Below are 22,884 nucleotides of genomic sequence, written 5' to 3'. Positions count from 1 at the left end.
CACAGAGCAGGTGAGTAGCAGAGATGGGACTGAACCCAGGCATCTGGCTCTGGGGGCAACGCTTTAGCAACACTGCGCTGCCATGCACAGCCTTGGAGAAGAGAATCCATCTTTTACTGAAAGAAGACTGTCTCTCAAGTTTTGGAAGAATATTCAAAAATAAGTGAAGTACATGATGATGATTCCATCATTACTGAGTGATGGTTAAGAGCACCAAAAATGTTTTAAACATGTTCACTGAAAAAAGGGAAATTAATGCATCTCTTATTTACTCAGAAAATATTTACTGAGCACTTATTTTGTTTGTGATGCTATATCCTGCTGAGTATTAAGACACTAACAGGATACAGACTATGTCCTTATGGGCTCATATTCTAGCAAAGATGTAAGAACAAGCAACTATCAGCATATGCAAGCTATTACTTATTTGTTTTGCACCCTATTTGAGAAACTTTCAGGAATTTAAGCATTCTATGTGGTGTGTAATTCTTTAATTTTTTTAAACCACTATCAAAATAAGTATGCTCTATTTGTTCCTTCAAATCTCTCCAGGCCTCCAGGCTTAGGAAAGCCTCTGTAAACATTTCTGTGCTCTGACCCACAGCTTGCCTTCACACGCAACAAGCTGGATTGGCAGAGATGGCTCCAAAATGAGATTCTACAACTTAGCCACTTATAAAAAGCTATCCTGCTGATAACTCACATTAAAAATGTTCCTGAGGATAATAATCAATATTTTGAAAAACCAAATCCAGAAGTAGTAGAATAAACCAAATACTTGGAGAAAAAAAAATTACATTCGTGTATTTCTACCAGAGTGCTGGTATCTATACATAGCTTCTTTGGGTTCTGTGTCTGACAATATTCAACAAGTAACAAAGAAAACAGGTCAAAATTCGTCATAATATTTTCTATTTCTCCCTCTGAAAAGATGTATAACTATCAATGTCAATGACCTACAAGCTGCAAGCTAAGATTACAGAGGTAATAAAACTGCTTAACTGGATCCTCCAAATAAAGTCTCACCAGGCCGGGTGTGGTGGCTCACGCCTGTAATCCCAGCACTTTGGGAGGCTGAGGCGGGCACATCACTTGAGGTCAGGAGTTCAAAACCAGCCTGGCCAACATGGCAAAACCCTGTCTCTACTAATTAAAAAAAAAAAAAAAATAGAAAAATTAGCTGGGCATGGTGGCAGGTACCTATAATCCCAGCTACTCAGGAGGTTGAGACACAAGAATCACTTGAACCTGGTGGGGTGGAGGTTGCAGTGAGCCAACACTGGGCCACTGCACTCCAGCCTGGACAACAGAGCGAGACTCCATCTCAAAAAAAAAAAAAAAAAAGTCTCAACAAATTTGAAACAAGTATATTTAAAATAAGTCTAAAAAAAAAAACACTCTTTTTCTGACTGATTTATAGAGTGATTTTTGCCATTAAAAATGGGCATTACACCAAAAAAAAAGCTAATGGAAGTTATAGCTCTGAGATTCTATAATTCTTCATGGAATCATGGTTTTTTTCACTCTTTAAGAGAAACTGAATTAATGTCATTACAGGTGTTTAGTGTGTCTTTTGCAAACTGACCTACGTGTTCATCTCAAAAATCATTTCTCTTGACTTGGCCTCTTACTGCTGTCTTCTCAGAGAAGCATTCACACCAAAACTCTATTTAGAAAAGTTAAGTGGCCATTAAAATTCACCCATCATCTCCAGGAATGGTGGACTAAGTAGTTTGAAATAGGCTCCTCACTGTGAGCCCTCAGAAAAGCTGGACAAGATGCAAACAAACAAACAAGCCCCAGCTATTTGCAGACGTTGCCCAGCTACTAAGTCAGTGAGTCATGGAAGAAGAAACCCATGGAAGAGGAGGTGAACCAGCGTCAGAAGCCCACACTCCCTGGGGACAGCCAGCCTCACAGAGACAGAACCCCAGCTCCAGATCATCTCAGTCCCTGCTAGGAAGATAAAGACAAACTAACCAGGCATATTAGATATGGAACATATGATTGAAAACAACAGATAAGAAAAACAGAAATTGAGGGGAGCCAGAAAAGGGAGTTATTTCAAAAGAAATATGCGTAATATGTTCAAATAAATAAAAGATAGGATTAATAATTTTGACAGAGAACTGGAAATGGTTTTTATAAATCAAATAGAGGGCATGAAGGCTCCCGCCTGTAATCCCAGTACTCTGGGAGGACGAGGTAGGAGGATTGTTTGAGACCAGGGGTTCGAGACCAGCCTGGGCAACGTGGAGAGACCCCCATCTCTACAAAAAATAATTAAAAAAAATAAATGGAATAGCAGGGACTGAAAAATAATACATGTTAAAACTCAGTATATGGATTTAGCATCAGAATAGACTTAAAAAGAGTCAAAGGTGAAATGGAAAAGAAACCAATAGAAGACATCCAGAATGAAATAAGGAGATACAAGAGGAAAGAAATAGAGGAAAATCATGAGACATGGGCTATAGAAGCAAAGGATAGCACACGAGATTGCGTTCCCAGCAATGGAGGCATGAGAAAACAGGCAAAAGAAATCACAGTGGAGAAGTTTCCAGAACAGATCAAAGACAGGAAGGCCTGTGACTCTCAAGTAATGAACAACAAAAACAATACTCTGGTACAACAATCACAATGAACCTACAGAAAACCAAAGATGAGAGCAGTCTAACCCCAAAGCCCGTGACCGTGGCTGAAGTCAGCCTCTCTCTTCTCGCGGTTCTGCATCCATCCCCGGGCCACACCAAGGCCGTGCTATTCTTCGCACAGGCTCCAGGCTTTCCCACCTTTCTTGCCTTTGTACCTTCTACCTGGCACCTTCACATTACTCAGAACTCACGACTGACAGCTCTCATCGACTGACAGTCCTGTCTGCAGGGCTGCCCAGATAGGACATTACCTGCAAGTGCTACTTCAGATTTAAAACTAAAAAGAAAATAAAGTCATTAGGGCCACGAGACACATCTGAGTTTCAAATCATTTTCCTCACTACAGAAATAGCATGTAGGCTGGCTCTCACGTGAAAACATAAAAATGTCAGGCCCAGACCTTACTGTTCTCCATTCTAGTAGAGGCATTGCTTCAGTCATTAGCTGGTGAAAGATATTTCCTGTAAACTCTCCCTTTTTCAACATTAATATTCAATTACAAGATTTTGTTTTCTTTAGGAAATAGAAACAATTTTGTGCTTAATAGAATCTAATACCTTAATATGTCCTTATACATAAAAATATGTGGCGTGCACCTGTAGTCCCAACTACCTGGGAGGCTGAGGCAGGAGAATCGCTTGAACCCGGGAGGCAGAGGTTGCAGTGAGCCAAGACTGTGCCATTGCACTCCAGCCTGGGTGACACAGCGAGACTCCATCTCAAACAAACAAACAAAAAAGGCCATGTGAAGTTCCAAATTTCAGTTTAACACAGTTTATCTTGAAATCTAACAAGGAACAAAATAAGCAGGTAAAACCTATTTAATGGGAAAAAAAGAATGGTTGAGATACTAACATTATATTTGTAGGCTGCTACTCAGAAGCTTCTAATTTTAATTCACCAATTCAATCCTTCCACAATTCCACTGTATACTTTTAAAACCAGGAAACTAAATTTTAGTGTTTCTGTGGACTCATTACCACATATCAACATAAACTTCTCTCCCCATGCTCATATCAAAAGATCTCAAACTACTGGGAAGTTATATATTTAAAATTTAATGTTGCTGGCTAGGTGCTGTGGCTCACGCCTGTAATTCCAGCACTTTGGGAGGGCCAAGGAAGGCAGATCACTTGAGGTCAGGAGTTCGAGACCAGCCTGGTCAACATGGTGAAAGCTCATCTCTACAAAAAACTTAAAAAATTAGCCAGGCGTGCTGGCGGGTGCCTGTGGTTCCAGCTACTCAGGAGGCTGCGGCAGGAGAATCGCTTAAATTCAGGAGGCGGAGGTTGCAGTGAGCCGAGATAACGCCAGTACACTCTAGCCTGGGCATCAGAGTGATACTCCATCTCAGAAAAATAAAATAAAATAAAATAAAATAAATTTAATGTTGCCTTTTAAGAAATTTATATCATTCTTCCTTCTAACCTGTAAAATAATAAACCACTTCCTTCATCTATATTGCTATCAAATTTGCGCTCCTAAAACACTCACTCAACCTTTAAGCAAACAAATCAGGAATTTTTTTTTTTCTTTTTTTTTTTTTGAGAAGGAGTCTCACTCTGTTGCCCAGGCTGGAATGCAGTGGCACGATCTCAGCTCACTGCAATCTCCGCCTCCCGGGTTCATGCCATTCTCCTGCCTCAGCCTTCCGAGGAGCTGGGACTACAGGCGCCCGCCACCACGCCCAGCTAATTTTTTGTATTTTTAGTAGAGACGGGGTTTCACCGTCTTAGCCAGGATGGTCTTGATCTCCTGACCTCATGATCTGCCCACCTCGGCCTCCCAAAGTGCTGGGATTACAGGTGTGAGCCACCGCACCCAGCCCACAAATCAGGACTTTAAGCCTTGGACTTTAATTTTAGAGTGTAAAAATGAAACAACTTTACATGAGAAATGTTTAGAAACAAATGAAACTTCTTCTAGGATAAATTACTTGTTTAAATTCTACTAAAGTCCTAAGGCAGTAGTTTCCAAACTTTGCTTTGCATTGGAATCACCTCAGGAGTTTAAAAAAATCCTAGTGGCCAGGGTGCCCCCCATATTAATGACACCAGCATGTCTGGCGTGGGGCCAGGCAGCCACATACCTTACAGATCCCCAGGTGAGTCCAATGCGCAGCCCAGTCAGGAAGCACTACCCTAGGGCATTAGGAGTTTTTGATTCATTCAAGCAAAGGCTGTGCGGTGAACAGTAATAAGGAATGGATTAGGAAGAAAATCCTGTGAAAGAGGGGAAACCTAGGTCTTGCTCCTTCTGCTATTGGTGAGACGCAATACAGAAGGTGGATTCTTCGCCCTCACTAGGTGTTCATCCCCTCCATGTTAAGGACGGGGTGCCGCACTGGGGTCGGGAGCTGCTGACCAGGAGGGTCTCAAGTGGGGCCAGAAAATCAGCATTTATTTATTTATTTTTGAGACAGAGTCTCACTCTGTCGCCCAGGCTGGAGTGCAGTGGCATGATCTCGACTCACTGCAACCTCCCCTTCCTGGGTTCAGGTGATTCTCCCACCTCAGTCTCCTGAGCAGCTGGAATTACAGGTGCCCACCACCAGGCCTGGCCAATTTTTGTGTTTTTTGTAGAGACGGGATTTTGCCATGTTGGCCGGGATTTTGCCATGTTGGCCAGTGTTTTGCCATGTTGGCCAGGCTGGTCTCGAACTCCTGACCTCAAGTGATCCGCCCGCCCCAAAGTGCCGGGATTACAGGCATGAGCCACCATGACTGGCCCAGAAAATCTGCATTTAAAACCTGCTTTGAGTGAGTCTTCACACAGAACCAGAAGTGGTGGATTCGTTTCAGAAATGACATTCTAAATTATGAGGGCAAAGTTTACTAATACTCTTAAAATATTTTTAAAAGAAGACCTAAATTTGAGCAAGTTAGGCAGTTTAATCTATGAAAATATTTTTGTTCCTGAGCACAGCAGTTGAAGGCAGATATGGAGGTGTGTATTTATAATTTTGTATTTTGTCTCCCTCTCTGACCACTCATTCTTTTATCATTACTCAAGACAGTAATACCACCTTATATTTATGGAGCACTTACTATTTGATCTACAGAAGAATGCCAGAAGGTCACACAGGTACCCATCTCCCATTCATATGCCATTTACAGTGAGATGCCTCATAAGGAAGAAGGGGCCACACTCCCGCCCAGGATGCCTGTCCCTAACCCAGTGCTTCCACAGACCCAGCCCATCAGGTCCAGGGCTATCCCAGGCACAGGGAGGCAATACCACTCATCTGAAACAGTAACTTCCACTGTGGGCGAATGAGAAAGTCAAACCTCATGCCTTTTGATCAGACAGGACGGAATATTTTTATGGTGAGTAACAAGTAACTCAACACTCAATATTTACTGAGCACTTAAAAAAAAAAAAAGCCAGACATAGTACAACATAGAGTACCAATAGAGATGAGAGGTACCACTGCTTCCCTGGGCAGACACTGCCAGAGGGTAAAGGGTCAGTTAAGCGGGAGGGCACAGAACAGAGCTGTGGTGCCATGCGACGCATCAGCAGGAGAGGCACGGGAACGGTAGTAGATGCAAAGGAAACTGGTTATTTCTTTCCAAAGGAACTAGGTCAAGTGGCCATGTAGCAGTAGGAAGAAGACTGAGAAACTGGGACGCAAAACACAAACTCAGCCACAGTGTCGCCAGCGTTCTAAGAAGGGCCCCACCCCTGGGAAGCAGCACGCTGAGCAGGTCCTGCAGGCTGCAGTGGAGTCAGAGTGCGCAATGCCATTGTAGAGCAGGTGCCTTGGGGTTGCCACGCCACAAAGATGTTATGGGACCCTGACAGTCTCTCTCTCTCCACATCCGTTGCTTTACCTGAAATAGGGTTCCTTTCCATTTTCTTGCTCCACTTTTTTTTCCGAGACAAACCAGAAAGCATCAGTAAAGAAATCTAAGTTTCTACAAGTTACTGCCAACTTTCATGAAATCTGTGTAATTTTAAACGTCTTTTAACCATTGCCAAGATAAGAAGCAAAGGAGTCAGGTTTCTCTTCCGCAGGTCAAATGCAGCCGCCCATCTGTTCAAGCCTGAGTATCAGGACCTGGAAGCCCCATGCAGACCCGTCTACTCTGTCGTTCTTTTCATCTGTTGCTTTTCAAGCGGTATGGTTTTTCCCTACCGTTCTGAATTCAGGTTTCACTACATTATACTTTTTTGGCCTCATAAAAATGAGGCACAAGGTATAATATATATGGCTAATTTTAAATTTAAGCAATGCAAGTAGATGTTGGATGATAAAAACATTTAAAATCCTCATTCTATTACTCATGTAAGAGGATCAGCGGAGTCTTTCAGAGGAAGAGCAAGGTTTTAAAGCCAAAACCACAATGGGAAGGGTGTACCTGAGTGTTAGTATATAAACCTTTCACTCTGATGGCTTGAGGTCAAGACTTGGTTAGTTCAAAAGTGAATGAATGTTTGGATTCTTCACCTCCTACCTAGTAAATATTTATTCCGATTATAAAATGGCAAGAAACACTGGCACAACCAACATTCTCTGCTTGAGAGAAGCTACAGGCATTTTTATAAGAAATGCACTAGCAAAGTGATATGAGAAAGCTTGGTCTATCAATAATAACTCTTTGTCTGGAATGCAAACAACGCTTTCAGTTTCATATTCTGAGTTTTCCAACATTTACCCATAATCAATTTTTTAAAATAAAAGACAAGTCAGATAGACTGGTTTATGTTTCATTGACCCAGAGAAGAACATTATGATGTATCAGCATTTGAAAGTTTAAAATAATATTTTTACACACTGACCTTTTTGCCTCTCCCACTTTTCTTCAATTCCTCATGAGGTTTGATGAGGTCCTTAAAGCCGTCACATGAGTCACCTAAAACATCATGCCTTGTTGGTCTATTTTTAACACCTAAAACCCAAGGGGATTAAAAATTAGTTAGAACTTTACATGGACCAAATACAACTTAAGCAAAACAAAAATCACATTTATGCATAATGGAAACAGGAAGTTATAGGCCTTTTAAATAAATTGTATATATCTGGCTCTTTGAGATCTATCTGGAACTTTCAGTTTATTACATTCCAATATCCCAAGCAATTCACTTAATTCAATGGTCAGTAACAATCAGGTTACAGTGTTCTACAGCATCAACTCCGTCCATTTGATAATGTAAGAAAATGTATACCCATACCTTACGCACTCGTCATACTTAAATTCTTAGATTTAAAAATAATGACCAAGAACAGCTCTTCAGAGTAGGCAGTTCCATATTAGAGGCAATAATTAATCTAAGTTTTGGGGTCAGTTTGAGATTTTCTAGAAAATAGTCTTCAGTACAGAGCTTCAGGCTTCAACCTACAAATGAGGGATGATGATTTTACTCCCCCCAAGTTTCCACCTTAGACCAGCGTCTTGCCATGAAGACACACAAACCAAAAGGATACTCATTCAAGTGAAATGTGGTTTCCTTAGATGCTAACCTGTGTAGACCTAAGTAACCCACGATGAAATGTGAAATGTGTACTTTGATTTGACTCATCTACTGCCTCAGAGGGTGCCTCTTACTCTCACCCTTCCTCCTCCTTCAAACAGTTTGCCTACTTTATGACTTACATGGGATTTTGAAGGAGGAGCTAACATGGACCATAACATGGTCTCAATGGTATAATGCAAACTTTGACGCAAAAGTTATGTAGCAGCCTAGGGGGTACTAGAACCTGTCAGGCAGGTGATAGCCAAACTGCACTGTTGATTACCTAATGATTAACAAATAGCTAATCATCTACCCACTGGAGATGCAAAATGCACAAGATATAGTCCCACACTTAGGGAGCTCACAACCCAATAGACAATGTAGATGCAGATGAATAAATATAATGCAAAGTGAAATTAACATCAGTGCCCTCAGAAATTAAAAATCATATAACATGAGAAAGACTTCTTTGCAGATAAAATGCTATAAAGGCAGCTATAACTAAGTTTGGAGAGTCTAAGGTAAAAACTGTCACTCTTTTCAAAAACAGGGTCCTATCTCAGTGAAAAAGGATGTAGAATAAAAATCTTAATACTTTCCTGAATTCAAGCTAGTTGTTATTTGCAGCCTGGGCCCTGGAAAGATTTTAAGGTCCAATTCTAAACCACAAACCTACCAACCTACACTCTTTGCCATAATCCCTAATACTGAATCCACTCGAGACTCAAACCAGTCACATCCTGACTGATCCCATACCTCCTCAGGTATCTTTTATGGTTGACTTGCACTGACTTTTCTCCCAGGCCCACTTTATCCCTTGGGGTAGAACATGAATGCCATCTCCTATCATCTTTAAGATTAAAAATAATTAGAATTATTAATTATATCTACTATGCACTTATTTTCCTTTTTAAATAACAAATATTTACTTGAAGCATGAGTGTGTCAAAATCGGAAAAGCAGTGGACTAGAGATATAATTTGGGATGTAGTGCTCTGTTATTGAGTCATGAATAAATTTGTAGCTTCCTAGTGTATTCAATAAAAGTTTTATAATAGCCACTTGCCTCAGTTCTTGCCGAAAAACGAAATAGGCTGTAAAGCATTTTATAAACATAAAGTTCTAAGAAATGCAACACAATCTTTTAAAACTTAAGAAAGACTGATATTTAAAAAAAAAAGAAAGACTGATATTGTTAACAACATGTTTTCACAATTTTACAAATCCTGCAGTCAAAAAATGATCTAAGTAAATGATTTAATTGTTTATTTAAAACATTTCATAAACTCTGCCACAGTGATTTGCCAATGTGTTTTAACAATGACATCGGTAAACCCAAAGCAGTTGAGAGTGCAAAGTACTTCTGAAAACATATGTGGAAAGATTAGTTGGACTCCATTTTTGGCTGGAGGTCTGTAAACAAACACCTACTCTCCTCTTCCTGACTCTCCCACTTCTTGGATGACTCTTTATTCATGTTTGCTTGTATGTGTGGTTTTTTCATGGGTTGTCATCAGCTCCCTTCTCACTCCCCAAGGTGATTTCATCACTTCCCATAAAGTCATCCATTACTGAGGAGACCTAATTCTCTGTACCTTGTCTAGACCTCCCAGCTGAGGTATGGCTGGCTATATCCAACTACCTAATGGACATCGATTTTGAATGTCTCCAAGAAATTCCAACGAACATGCATCCTTTAGCTGCTCTTCCTCCAACACACCCCAGTTGGATGAATGTCTGTCTTCTTCGGCTGGGGCTACCATAACAAAATACAGATTTGGTGGCCTGAAGGCCGAGATCACGGTGCCCCCATGGTCGGGTTCCGGTGAAGGCTTTCTTCCTGGCTTGAAGGAGGCTACCTTCCTGCTGTCTTCACATGGCAGAGAGAGAGGAAGCCAGTCCTCTGGTCTTTTTATAATGGTCCTAATCCCATCACAAAGCCCCTATCTTCAAGACCTCATCTAAACCTAATTATCTTCCAAAGCTCACCCTATCCGAATGTTATCCCATTGAGGGTTAGAGCTTCAGTAAATAAATGTGGGGGTCAAAGGACACAATTTGGTCCACAGCATTTCCCTGTGAAAGCCATATATCTTCCTCTCATTTTCCTCCCAACCTCATCACACACACAATTCATTGACTTCGTTTTCACGAAATAATCAAATACGGAAATGAATCTGACAGACCCCACATTTTTATCTTTCAGTTATCTGAAATTTCACCATTTGGAAATTAGTTTGGATTAATAATACCATCAAAATGCAAACACATCAATGAAAACTAGTAAATGATCACTCACTCACCTCTCAGTGTGAATTAGTTAAATCACAACCTTCAGCTACTCAACAGAGATAAGCAAGATTAAGGAAAAGTATTGATACTGAGGGAAAAGAGAAGCAAATGACTAATATGATCACTTTGGAGCCAGATCCAGGGCAAGACAGTATAAGGACACATGTAACTTAAATACTAGGAAAGGGAGAGATGAAGAAGTGGACGATGAAAAGACTGTAGGAGAAACTTGGCTTGTGTCAAATTTTGTCTAGAGCTAAGGCCGAAGAAATAACTCTTATTTTTAACATTTATTTTCCTCCACATCCTACTTTCCTACTTCCAAGATACAGAATTAAGACTAACAATGCTAATATTAATAACACATTTAAACAATTAGTATTTACTCATACAATGCACTATGCAAGAGTCAAGGGTTGAAAAGGCTTCTGAAGGCTGAATAATCCATAATTTTAACATGTAAAAATATACACTTAACATTATCCAATGAGAAATGTCTTCTAAGCTTCAAAAATTTGAATTTGAAATTATTTTACAATGTAGTATGCAAAATATTAAGACTGGAAAGAATCTTAAAAGACACCTAGGAAAAATTCCTTTCCAGAGATACCTTTGGTATATATGCAAGTTATACGGGTTCTACACAAGTAAAACTCTGCTAACGAGACTGTACTCATATTCATCTGTTAAAATATCAAGTTCACTTTGTTCATTCTGAAAAAAACAAAAACAACACTCTTCAATAGATAATGCGGAATTTTATCCTTTGTAATCATTGTAGAGGTCATTCCAATATCAATTTTAATTCCCACTGAAAGTAATTGCTCTGACTTTTGAATTTCCTGATACTTGTGTGTAAAGTATCTTGACTGTACCTTCCCTACTTAGCTAAGTTCTTTAAAGCAAGGGACAGAGCTTTCTATTAACCTTACCTCTCTCACTGTTTATACATTGGACATAGTAGATATGGAGTAAACATCTGACTGATAAAAAATGAATATGTAAATGAATGAATGAATCAACCAAACAGTTAAGTGGTCAATAGCCTTCTGTTAAGACTGACTAACCCACATCAAGTTGCTAGGATTGCTTAGTTTTGCAGCCCCAGTGAGTTAGGCTGGCAGGCTATGGGAAAGGGGGTTCTTAATACACTTGTGAATTATTTGAAGAGTCAAAAGTGCAACAATTTAACATACTTAATGAATATATGTCTATCTATTTATTTGCAACAATAGTAATTCACAGTTCCTCTTGAATGCTCAGAATTTGCAAAATGTACTATACCATAGGCTGGGCACAGTGGCTCACAACTGTAATCCCAGCACTTTGGGAGGCAGAGGCGGGCAGATTGCATGAGCTCAGAAGTTGGAGACCAGCCTGGGGAACGTAGCCGGGTGTGGTGGCCTGCGTCTGTAGTCCCAGCTACTCAGGATGCTGAGGTGGGAGGATCACTTGAGCCCAGTAAGTTGAGGCTGCATTGAGCTGCGATCATGTCACTGCACTCCAATTTGGGTGACAGAGTGAGACCCTATCTCAAAACAACAACAACAAAAAACCCCAACTCCTGTAAATCCTCCAGCCCAATATTAGATGCTTTGTTAAAAGCCAAAATGGATGACAAAAATGAGTGCTTATCGGTGACATCATCAGCTTGTTAATCAGCATAATGGATGTGAGAAACAGTTTCTTATTGGTTAAATTCATGGATTCAAGAACACTGAATTGGCTTAAATATTGCAGGGGAACCCAATACCCACACATAACAGAGCATAACCATCAAGTATGAGTTGTGGCTGGTATCCCTGGAGGTGGTATCCAAGGCTTAATCCCTAAATGACCCTATAATAAACCACAGGGTCAAAGGATACACGATGGTCTGGTGCTGAGTGCAAGTTTGCAGAAACTTGCCCATAGAATGTTGTCTGCCTCCAGCAAACCTTTCAGATAAGGTATGGACACTGCACTAAAGGACAGAGAACTGGGCCTTCAGCATATTGGTCACTTTTGTGGACCACTTCCTAATTGCTTGCCAATAAATGTTTAATAAATGTCTTTCTGATACTTGCCTTCAACAAGATCTGGTAGATAGATGGTAGAAGAGTAGTTAACCATCATTGACCTCCAACAACTGGTGACTATTATCGATGAACAAGACCCTGGTATTTGGACATGACCAAATTGCTCAGATAAGCTCACAACACGTATGTACAAGGTGCTGACACGTAAAAATCCATCACACAGAGCAAAGAAGAAAATCTGTATCAAACCCATGGACAAGTGGGGTATAGGAAGGACTTTTCTGCTTTTGCTAGTGAACACACGGCACCTATAGGACCACTGTGTCTCCTTCGTGAAAAGCAACTAGGAGCCAAGCTGTGCACTAGTTCAGGATGACCAGTCGGCTTTAACTACTTGGCAATTCAAACTGACTTCCGGTGGTTGAAGAGCTGTGACTGGCAGTGCCAAGGGTCAGGCGGGACACATTTCCACAAATAAGCAACGATTCTCTCTTGTGCTGTCAGAGGTTAAAACAAGAAGATCTCCATTCCCATGCAAACTGGCTGTGGACATACTTCCTGAGCCCAAACTACAGCAGCACTTTTCAGAATGAGTGCAAGAGCAAAGGGAATTTCCTTTTTTTTTTTTTTTTTGAGACGGAGTTTCACTCTCGTTGCCCAGGCTGGAGTGCAGTGGCATGACCTCGGCTCACCGCAACCTCTGTCTCCTGGGTTCAAGTGATTCTCCTGCCTCAGCCTCCCAAGTAGCTGAGATTATAGGCATGTGCCACCATGCCTGGCTAATTTTGTAATTTTAGTAGAAATGGGGTTTCACTATGTTGGTCAGGTTGGTCTTGAACTCCTGACCTCAAGTGATCCACCTACCTCGGCCTCCCAAAGTGCTGAGATTACAGGCATGAGCCATCATGCCTGGCCGGAATTTCCTATTTCAAAACCCATTTAACTGCACAATTGAGGAGCTTCAACCTATTTTTCAATTGCAAGTGATGAATCTGCAGTATAAGGACACGCTAAGAGGCAGGCATTGAGAGAAGAATCTAAGAGAATTCCATCAGTGTCTTCTAAGCAATGAAGATGCTCAATGCAAATTATCTAACTGTGGACTGACATCGAATCAGCAGTATCTGTCTGTGTGAAAAGATATTTTCAAAAGTGAAATACGTAAAATCTATCTTATTACAAATCAGCCTTAATAAACATTTGCAATCAATGTTGGTGATGGGAACACTCAGTCTTAACTCCAATTAAATGAAATGTTATTATTCGCCCCCCACAAATTATTTTATTTTTCTCATTAATGGACCTGTATTACAAAAAAAACTGTATTCCAGTGTCAATAAAAATTTTGTGGAAAATGTCTTTTTCTCATTATGTAATCATCTACATGAGTACCTACATACCTCGATTTGGTCTCTTTGCCCATGAAGCGTAATAAACTTACTATCTGATCTGTTACAGAAAAATTGTGCTGACCCTACCTATAGACTCTATTAGAAAATGAAGATTTACTGGTACCAATATGTAAATATATGACATACTGCTTTTGTAAAAAGCAATTTTTAAGGCAATATAATTCTATGCATGCAAAAAGTTCTCTTAAAATATCTATTTGCAGTTGTATGCTTGTAGACACACACACACACAAGAAATGTGTGGAAGGAATTATTAAACTGTGGACAGTGACTGCTTCATGCAGACAAACACTCCAACCCACAGTCTGTTCTTCAGTGTCCACGGTTACATTTAAAACCTAAATCAGATTTGGTTGCTCCCCTGTTCAAAAGCCCCAATGGCTTCTCATCACACTTCAAAACAAAACAGCTGCCTGCCTTGTCAGAGACTGAAGGTCCCAAAGCTCTGGCTCTTACCCCTCTCCAACCTCCTTCCTGCAGCTCAGGAAGTCCTTGCTGTACTGGCCTCCCCGTTGTTCCTGCAAGCATGTTCCTCCATCAGGACATTTGTTCCTGCTGTTACCTCCAGCTGAAACATGGATTTTGACAGAGTCACAGGCTCCCTCTCCCTCCCCAGGCCTGTGATTGGATGTCACCTTCTCAGGGAAGCCTTCGTTGGTCACCTTATCTACCCAATGCACTATTGTTTTTATCATTAACTGCTTGCTAGCTGACATTGTTATACACTTATTTACTATTTGTCTTCCTCTATGAGGGTGCACGCTGCTTCATTCTCTATGTCCCCACAAACCTGAAGAGCACCTGAGACACAACGGGTGCATGTCTTTCATTAGTTAGGAAGTGAATTAGTGAAAAGAGGCAAGTGAGGAGATGGAAATTCTAGTCTTCTTAGCAATCTTAGTTACAATGGGAATGTATCTGTGTACTGTTTATAAAATTAAGAGAATAAAAAAGTAAAAAAGAAAAAAATTAATGATTTTAAAGATTTTAGAAAACAAAATTGTTGGCCGGGCGCGGTAGCTCACGCCTGTAATCCCAACACTTTGGGAGGCCGAGGAGGGTAGATCCTGAGGTCGCGAGTTCAAGACCAGCCTGGCCAAGACGTGAAACCCCCGCTCTACTAAAAATACAACAAAATTAGCTGGGCATGGTGATGGGTGCCTGTAATCCCAGTTACTCGGGAGGCTGAGGCAGAGACTTGCTTGAACTCGGGAGGCGGAGGTTGCAGTGAGCTGAGATTGTGCCACTGCACTCCAACCTGGGCGTCAAGAGCGAGACTATGTCTCAAAAAAAAAACCAAAAAACAAAACCAAACAAAACCAAAATTGTTTCTCGCTCAGTTCCCGTTCTATCAGCGTATTGAAGCTCTTTGTAACTTGTTTTTGAAGCCTTTTTTACACTGTATCTTAGATACTGACAACAGCAACAAGTAAAAGTGAACTGAAAACAGAAATGGAAAAAAGCCCTTTATTTCGACATTAAAGATTTGGAGGTACAGTTTGCTGTACAGAAGTTTTCACCCCTCCGTAATTTCACCAGATATAGAGTGTGCATCCCTGACATTGAAACTGAAGGCTTTATGGTTTCATCTTCTAAGATAGATTCCCAAAGAGAGTTGGTTTACCTGAGTCCCAGGTGGCTGACAGTGGACAGTTTAAAACATTGATGAATCTTTATTACTATAAAAGGGTTAGATTTAGGCTAGCCAACATGTAGGTCTTTTTATGTCCTAGAACCCAATGACTTCCCATCTGTCTGTAATGGCATGAAGTAAGGCAGATGACTGTAGAAGATCCTCTCGCACTAGCGCACACAGAATGTTTTGTTGCACCCGGGCCCTGCCTGGACACCCCTGCCTGATGGCCTGCACCACTGAGCGAAAAAACCTCTCCGTCTCCACCAGGGTGCCATGAGTCAACTAGTGCTGGCCCCTCACCCCCTTCTACTTACCCCCAACCCCGGAGGCTGTCGACGCAGGGGGCAGTGTTCTAGAACATAACACACCTGCTTCCGAGGACTAGCACACTCCCAACAACACGGGGATTTTAGGCCATGCCACACTGTTTGCTACCAGCTTTTTCCTACTTAATTTACATTTCCATGTCATTATTATTCAAAAGCTTAAAAAATACACAAGGTGAAAACTGGAAAGATGGAGAATGTAAACCTCAGAACAGGATATTCTTAACTACCAAAGAATTTTACACATCTATTGTTTTATATTAACTTTTGAGTCAACATTTTAAAATAAATATTTTGAAAACACATACTAAGGCTAATGGAACATAAAATACAGTTTCTTGTCAAATTTAATATATGTTCAGAAAGCCAAGATATAAATAGCAGGCCAAAAACGTATAAAATTATTTTCATTCTTTTTGTGAAACAATTTTGGGGAGCGTATACTCAAGGAAAAGGTATGTAACATGTCTGTGATGATTTCAAACCCTACCATGACTTCTCCACCTTCAAAGAGGCAGTTAAAACATTTGTAGAGCAGAGAAATCATGCAGAGAGAATGCGTTCTTACTCAAATTTTAACCTAATCTTTAGGTGAAGACGGTCAAAGTTCAAGATTTCTTCAATTTTGGTTGCTGGAACCTATTTGTGCTTATAACTGTGAAGTGCAAAATTTTTTATTGTTTTGACTTTTGCTAAAATGATATGGTTTATTATAATTACAATTAAATTATGAATAGGAGTAAACCTTTTCAAGTGATGCTTCAAGCAAAATAAGTACAAGTTAAACAAGGCCTGTTACAAATGAGCAAAAATGTTTAAATGTTTCTTCATAGTTAACACTGACCAAAGTTTCTTCAAAAATCAATATTGACAACAGATTTCTAAAAGTAGTTTTTCACACTTTCTCTCTGATACAATCGATGGCTTAAGCTACCTTAATTTCTTTCTTTAAATAGCCTCACTATTAAGAACCTAGGTTTTAAAAAACTCTCTATCGTATGCATCTTTACACACGCTGCAGCGCAAGACTCCAATGGAATAAGGAAAAAGACTTCACTCCCCTCAGTTATTCATACTATGGACTACTTATCCTTTTGACCTATAGGAAGGAAAAGTCTTGGAGAAATAGATTCCTAACAGACTTAACCAATAAGTCTAGAAGTTCCACAAGACAGCAAGTCATCTGTTCCTAAAGAGTTTATCATTGGAATGATCAAATGCACATTCTTTAAGTAAAAAGAGGGGTAAATGGGGAAATAAGTTATGAAAAAGTTGTGATAAATTTAAAATATGGATGCACTGTTACATGTTTATTTAGCGAAGGTGACTTGGAAAAGGAGATTCACATACTTCCACTGTATCCTCCGGGTAAGTTTTCCTTCTCTTCTGTAGACGTCTCCATGTTACAGTCAACTATAAAACATGGCTCATGTTCACTCTGGGCTTCGCCTTCAGAGGAGTTTGATATTTTGGAAGTGGTACCTTTGTTCTGTGTGCTTTTCAGATCAACCGCTTCTTTCATTTCTTCAAGGCTTCCTTCCAAAGGAGTTAAATCATCATCATGTCCTTTTGGAAGAGCAGGGTCCTCAATGGTGTAAGAAAAGCCATTTCCCTCTGGGCATGCGTCTTCTTTCCCAGCCTGTCCACAACACCTTAGGGCTTCTTCAGGGGCAGAAGTCACGCAACTCGAAGTTGCACGGCCTTCACCATTTCCAGTTTTCTGAGGACTGGAGATGGTTTTTGCTGTGAAATTGGTAATGTCAACTGTTCTGGTTTTTTTACCAACGCAGGAAAAATCAGACATTTCAAATATGCTTGTTCTCTCCTTCTTAGAAAGACTTCTGCAGCTGAACTGAGCAGGGCTTGATGGCAGCTGAGATTCAGGAGGAAGATTCTCTGAATTCCTTTCCTTAAGATTATCAGGTGAAAAATAGTCATCATATGAAGACTCCCCACAGCTAAGAGCCTCCAGGGCAGGTCCCGCCACGTGCTGCAGTCTGCCTTCCGACCTGCACAGCTGCAGCCTCGGCATGATAGATCTCCTGATGCTCCTCTTTCTCTTGCATTTTTCCTTCGGAGGTGAATGGGAGCCATGTGATACTCTTTTTCTCTTTACTGAGGAACTCCTGGGTCTTGAATGTATCAAAAGGTGGCCTTTTGTTGAAGATAACGTAGGAGACAAACGATACTTCTCTTCAAACGTCTCCTGAGACACACCTGCAGCCTGCTTTTGGTCAGGGGTGACTATTTTACCTGCAATATTTCTTTGCAAGTTTATTTCTTCCTTTGAAAGATTACTCAGAAATTTCTGAGGACTTGATTTATCGAGGTGAGTGAAAGATGGTGATGAATGAATATTATTTGCTTTCAATACAAGTGAAGAAATACACACATCACTTTTAATGTCATTAATGGATCCTTCCAACTTCCTTTCCTGATTTCCACATCCTGAGTTTCCACAAAAATCATCAAAAGATGAGTGTAAGCCACCAGCAAAGTATTCATCTGGAAAACATTAACGGAGAGCTAATTTTTAAAAGTGGTTTAAATTATTCTATATTCAACTTTCAGTTGACCAATAAAACAACTTTTAAAGTACAGCTATTAGTTAAGAAGACTATATGAACCACATTTGAGTTCTTCTCATTTCCACTTAAGGGTACATTTTAGGCCAGTATTTTTAACTAGAGAACCTGGGCTTTGATGGGTGTATGGGATAGCAGTGGGGATAGAGAAGAGGTATAACAAACTTCTAAAAATTTTAGGCAAATTTCCATATGCATGTGCACATTTTCCAAAAGAGCATCCATAGTTTGTCACTAAATTTTCCAGGAGATCAATAATTCTAAAACCTAAGAACTACTGTTGTAAGATCTAGGGAAAGTTCTAGACTTGCATGAAACATTCCCTCAATGAACACAGCTCACCCTTACCTTCCCTGTCTTCCAGTAAAGTCCTCATATTACACTGATATTCAAAAGTGATCCATTTGGTAGGCTTTAATGTTTCAACTCTTATATGGATTACTCATTTCCTGAGAGTAATGCTAAGCTGCTGCTACCTCCTAAATATTCTATACTCCTCTGTACCCTCTGGGCCTTCCCCTTTCCTCCACACTTTATTCTGGGTAAATACAATTCATCCTTCCAAACCCACCTGGGTTGTCAACATCCCTGGGACCCTCCCACTGCCCTTGCCAGCTCTCCCTGGCCTTGCCCCCTCTGCTACACACCATCATGCATCATACTGCCCCATGGTTATGTGGGCATCTGCCCGTCACTGTGCTATAAGCTACTGGAATGAATATGAAGAAGTCTCTAGTCCTGTGCTGGCTCCCTCAATAGGGGCTCAGCACTTGCTGGTGGAGGGCCTGTGTTTTGTACAAATCGCTCAATCTGGAGGTCACGTAAGTGTTAGAACTCTCTATCTGAAATCACTGAAGTTCTACTTTAAAAAGGAAGAACACAGGCAACCACCAAAGCTTCCCTTCCAACTGTGCCCCAGGAGGTGAGGGAAGCCCAGTGGGCAGGAGGCACCATGTGTGTCTTCAAGGCAGTAGTTGGAAATAAGGTCACTTTTAATTTTAGATGCTGAATATATCTTATTCAGCATCTAAAATTGTTTTATGTTTTATCACACTTTTCAAAAACCCGATAAGCAATGTGACATGTCACTAAGAGTGTAATCTGTGATGTCAGACTGCCTAAGTGAGAAGCTTGGGTTTGCCATTCACAAACCACATGACCTTGGACAAGCTGTTTGACCTCTGTGTCCTGGTTTTTCACTGGCAAAATGGGATGGTGATGGAACCTACCTCTTAAGGCTAATGGGAGAATAAATGAGATAACAGTGAATAAGACACTTAGAGGAGTGCCTACAACAACAATAATGAAATCAATGTTAGCTATTATTATCACTTGTTTCCAACTTCTAGGAAATAAATGTAACAAGTGTAAAATAAAAAGATGGAGACTGTTTAAGAGAAATGGGTAAATAATTCCAGCACACAGAGGTGAGAGTACAAGGATTAACCCTGTGCTGAAAGGAGGCTTTGGTTGAAACTTCTAATATCTTGATGCCATCTTGCGCTTTGTCATTGCTGTGGCTTTCATGATAAATGTTCCATAACATCTCAAGCACTTTTGAGCATAGTACTTTCAGGGATCACTGCTACTTACTTGAGCCCCACTGGGGACTAGGTGAAGAAACTGTAAGAAATTTGGTACAAAGAAGATAGGACCATGAAAAATTACCATCCTAAGTGGAACTAGGGCTCCCACATTACAAACATGTATGTGTGTAACATGGAACTAACTGCATTAATTCCTACCAGTGTTCTTTCTGCTTCTAATTAGAAATCCGCTATTTATCTCCTCAACTGACGATCTTTACATACTTCACTGACCCCGTTCAATGACAGGTTCCTTGTGTTAATTATACATTGTGTGAAACAACATTTCCTTAGCTCTGACCTCAGTTCTATGTAGTTTAAACTGCATACAGATTAGTTCATATACGTTCACAATAATTTTTTCACTAGAGCAATGGATTCTGTAGCAAGAAAGCAAATGCCTAGGAAAAAAAACCTATAGGAACCAAAAAGGAAGTTTAACTCATGCCTTAATTTTATTATAATACCTAATTTCAGGGGGAAATTTAGAAGTTCTAGTTTTAACTAATTATTTTACTCATCAGAAGTTGCTACATGAAATTCTAAATCAGAAAATCATATTATTCTCAAAACTTAAATATATCACAGAAAGGAAAATAAAAATTTTACCTGAACACAAAGTATCACGTGAAATGTTCAAAGGTGCTTCACACAGAGAGTTACTTGGATTATCATGAGACTGCTGAATCATTTGGGAAGCTAAAAACAGGACCAAGACACTGCATTAGATAAAGTTTCAGTATTTCTTAGCAGACGAAGCCAGCAGGAAGTCCTCCTATTAATCATAGGTGATTCTATTAAATCCTATCATCACAAAGTTAGAAGGGATCTTAAAGTCAACTTGCCTGAATCTCATCAGAAGCTCAACAGAATTAAGTGAACATTTCCAGTCTGTTCTAGTCTTCTTATTTGATAATCATGGATTTTTCTTCAAGGATGCTCATCATAGTTACCTCTAAAACTAGAGCACTGCTTCCCAACCAGAGGTGACGTTGGGGTCCCAACAGATATTTGGTAATGTCTGGACACATTTTTGGATATCGCCAGTGAGGGAGAGCAGTGGATACACTGCTAGTGTTAGTGGGGACAGGCAGGGATGCTGCTGAGCTTCCTACCACACACGGGGCAGTGCCCCCAACAAAGAATTACCCAGACCCAAATGTCAGCTGTGCTGGGTTGAGAAATCCTAGAGGTTTCATAGAAAACACTTAGGATGTCAATGACTTAACAAATAAGATCGTAAGTATTATCTTCAAAGGCGGTTCATACAATAGTCAAGAAACAAAAGAAATGTTTGGATCTCATATCCAAAGATATTTTTTAGAGACTCAAAAGGATACTTTTCTGAGAAAACTTCAGCAAAAAAAGAGAATAAACCAAGATAAGGAAGGGAAGCACACATAAAATTTTCAGTTAAGTTTTAAACTGTACTGGACGCAGTAAAGTAGCAGAATTAACACTGCAAAGTAATAGAAAAAGTAAAGTTTAAGGCAAATTAGTTTATACACATAATTGCACACTGAAACAATTTGGATGTCCACCTGGGACACAGCTAGTTATCTACCTCAATGTCCATTCTCACTTCTTCTTAACAACAGAACTTTGATTTTATCAGGACAGCGATGCACCCCAGTCAAGACTACATTTCAGTCTTGCTTGCAAAAGGGGTGGCCATATGACCACATTCCAGCCAATGGAATTAGACAGGAATATTGGATAGACGTCTGGTAAGGCTGTCAAAAGGAGATGCCTCAGCTGGGAGGCACACACATTTTGCAAGAAAAGCCAGGCAGGTACAACAGAAAGATGGGAACCTAGTTTCTTAAAGACACCATGGAATGGCATCCCAGCCCTGGCTGCCTACTTCTGAACTAGGCAAGACAGAGAAAGGCAATTCTATCGATTGTAAGACATTGGTTTTTGTCTTTGTTATATGCAGCCGAAACTAACCTTAACTGATACAGATGGAAAAAGGACATAAAATTAAGCGAGGTAATAGTTGATCACATTAAAAGCTGCATTCGGTAAGTCAGTCAGTAATATGAAAAGGCACTTAAACCTGCTTCTAATCAAAAGTAACTTAAAGAACAGATCCAGTTTTTCAAGCTTCCGACTGAAAAAGGCTACAGGCTAATGCCATTCAGTTTTCCAAGTATGGAGAAAGGGGCATTCTTATAAACAACTGGTGACAATAAGATGACTCAAATTTCTTGAAGGATAATTTGACTATATCTATCAATAAGCCAGGGATCGTGGCACACACCTGTATTCCTAGCTACTTGAGAGGGTGAGGCAGAAGTACTTGAGCCCAGGAGTGCATGTCCTGCCTGGGCAACACAGGGAGACTCTATATCTTTAAAAAATCAAATTCTGCATGTATGAATTAGTATTATTGAAATACACGAAGTACTCAGAAATACAAGGATTCACGTAGGCACATGCAGGGGTTATAACAGTAAAAAGTCGGGGTGGGAAGCTGGAAAGACTTATGTCTAGAGAAAGGAAAATGGCTTAACAAAAAAACAAGAACAACCAAACCATATGGTTAAAAAAAGAATAAAAACTGCAACACAATTGCTAATAACTGGGAAAAAAAACCCACCAAAAGATTTTCAATATCAAAACTGTAGACTACTTTGAGCATCTTAAAACAAAAATAGGTCTACAACAACTAAGCTGCAAACAAACCCTCCAGGATACTCTTAAGTAAATAAAGCGGATAATAATACATATGTCATTATCTAATTTAGGTAAAACAGAAATTACACCTCCACACAGAAACCAAACCTGTATCTTTTTCATGTATACACAGATATCTGATACACTGAAACAGATCTGGAAAAACACTTAAACTTAAAATACTGGTTACCCCCAGGTAGAAGAGTACAATTAGATGGGTATCAAGATGAACTTTTACT

The 22,884-nt window shown here is 40.1% G+C and overlaps 1 protein-coding gene across 12 annotated transcripts in view; it reads right to left on the bottom strand.

Annotated features, from left to right (window-relative positions):
* MCPH1 (microcephalin 1) overlaps positions 1–22,884 on the bottom strand; it is a 270,092-nt gene that overhangs the window by 209,590 nt on the left and 37,618 nt on the right. For all 12 annotated transcript variants that reach the window (XR_010112893.1, XM_055107253.2, XM_034965554.3 and 9 more), the window contains 3 exons: positions 20,576–20,665; positions 17,146–18,300; positions 7,437–7,546 (listed from right to left, as the gene is read on the bottom strand). Coding sequence is in view for 11 of the 12 variants with exons in the window: in XM_055107253.2 (XP_054963228.2) it covers positions 7,437–7,546; positions 17,146–18,300; positions 20,576–20,665 (1,355 nt within the window). In the remaining variant the exon portion in view is untranslated. The remainder of the gene's footprint in view (positions 1–7,436; positions 7,547–17,145; positions 18,301–20,575; positions 20,666–22,884) is intronic.

Source organism: Pan paniscus, chromosome 7 (genome assembly GCF_029289425.2).
Source record: "Pan paniscus chromosome 7, NHGRI_mPanPan1-v2.0_pri, whole genome shotgun sequence".
NCBI lineage: Eukaryota > Metazoa > Chordata > Mammalia > Primates > Hominidae > Pan > Pan paniscus.
The sequence above is the reverse complement of the archived record's forward strand: the minus strand, read 5'-3'. Positions and strand labels throughout refer to the sequence as shown.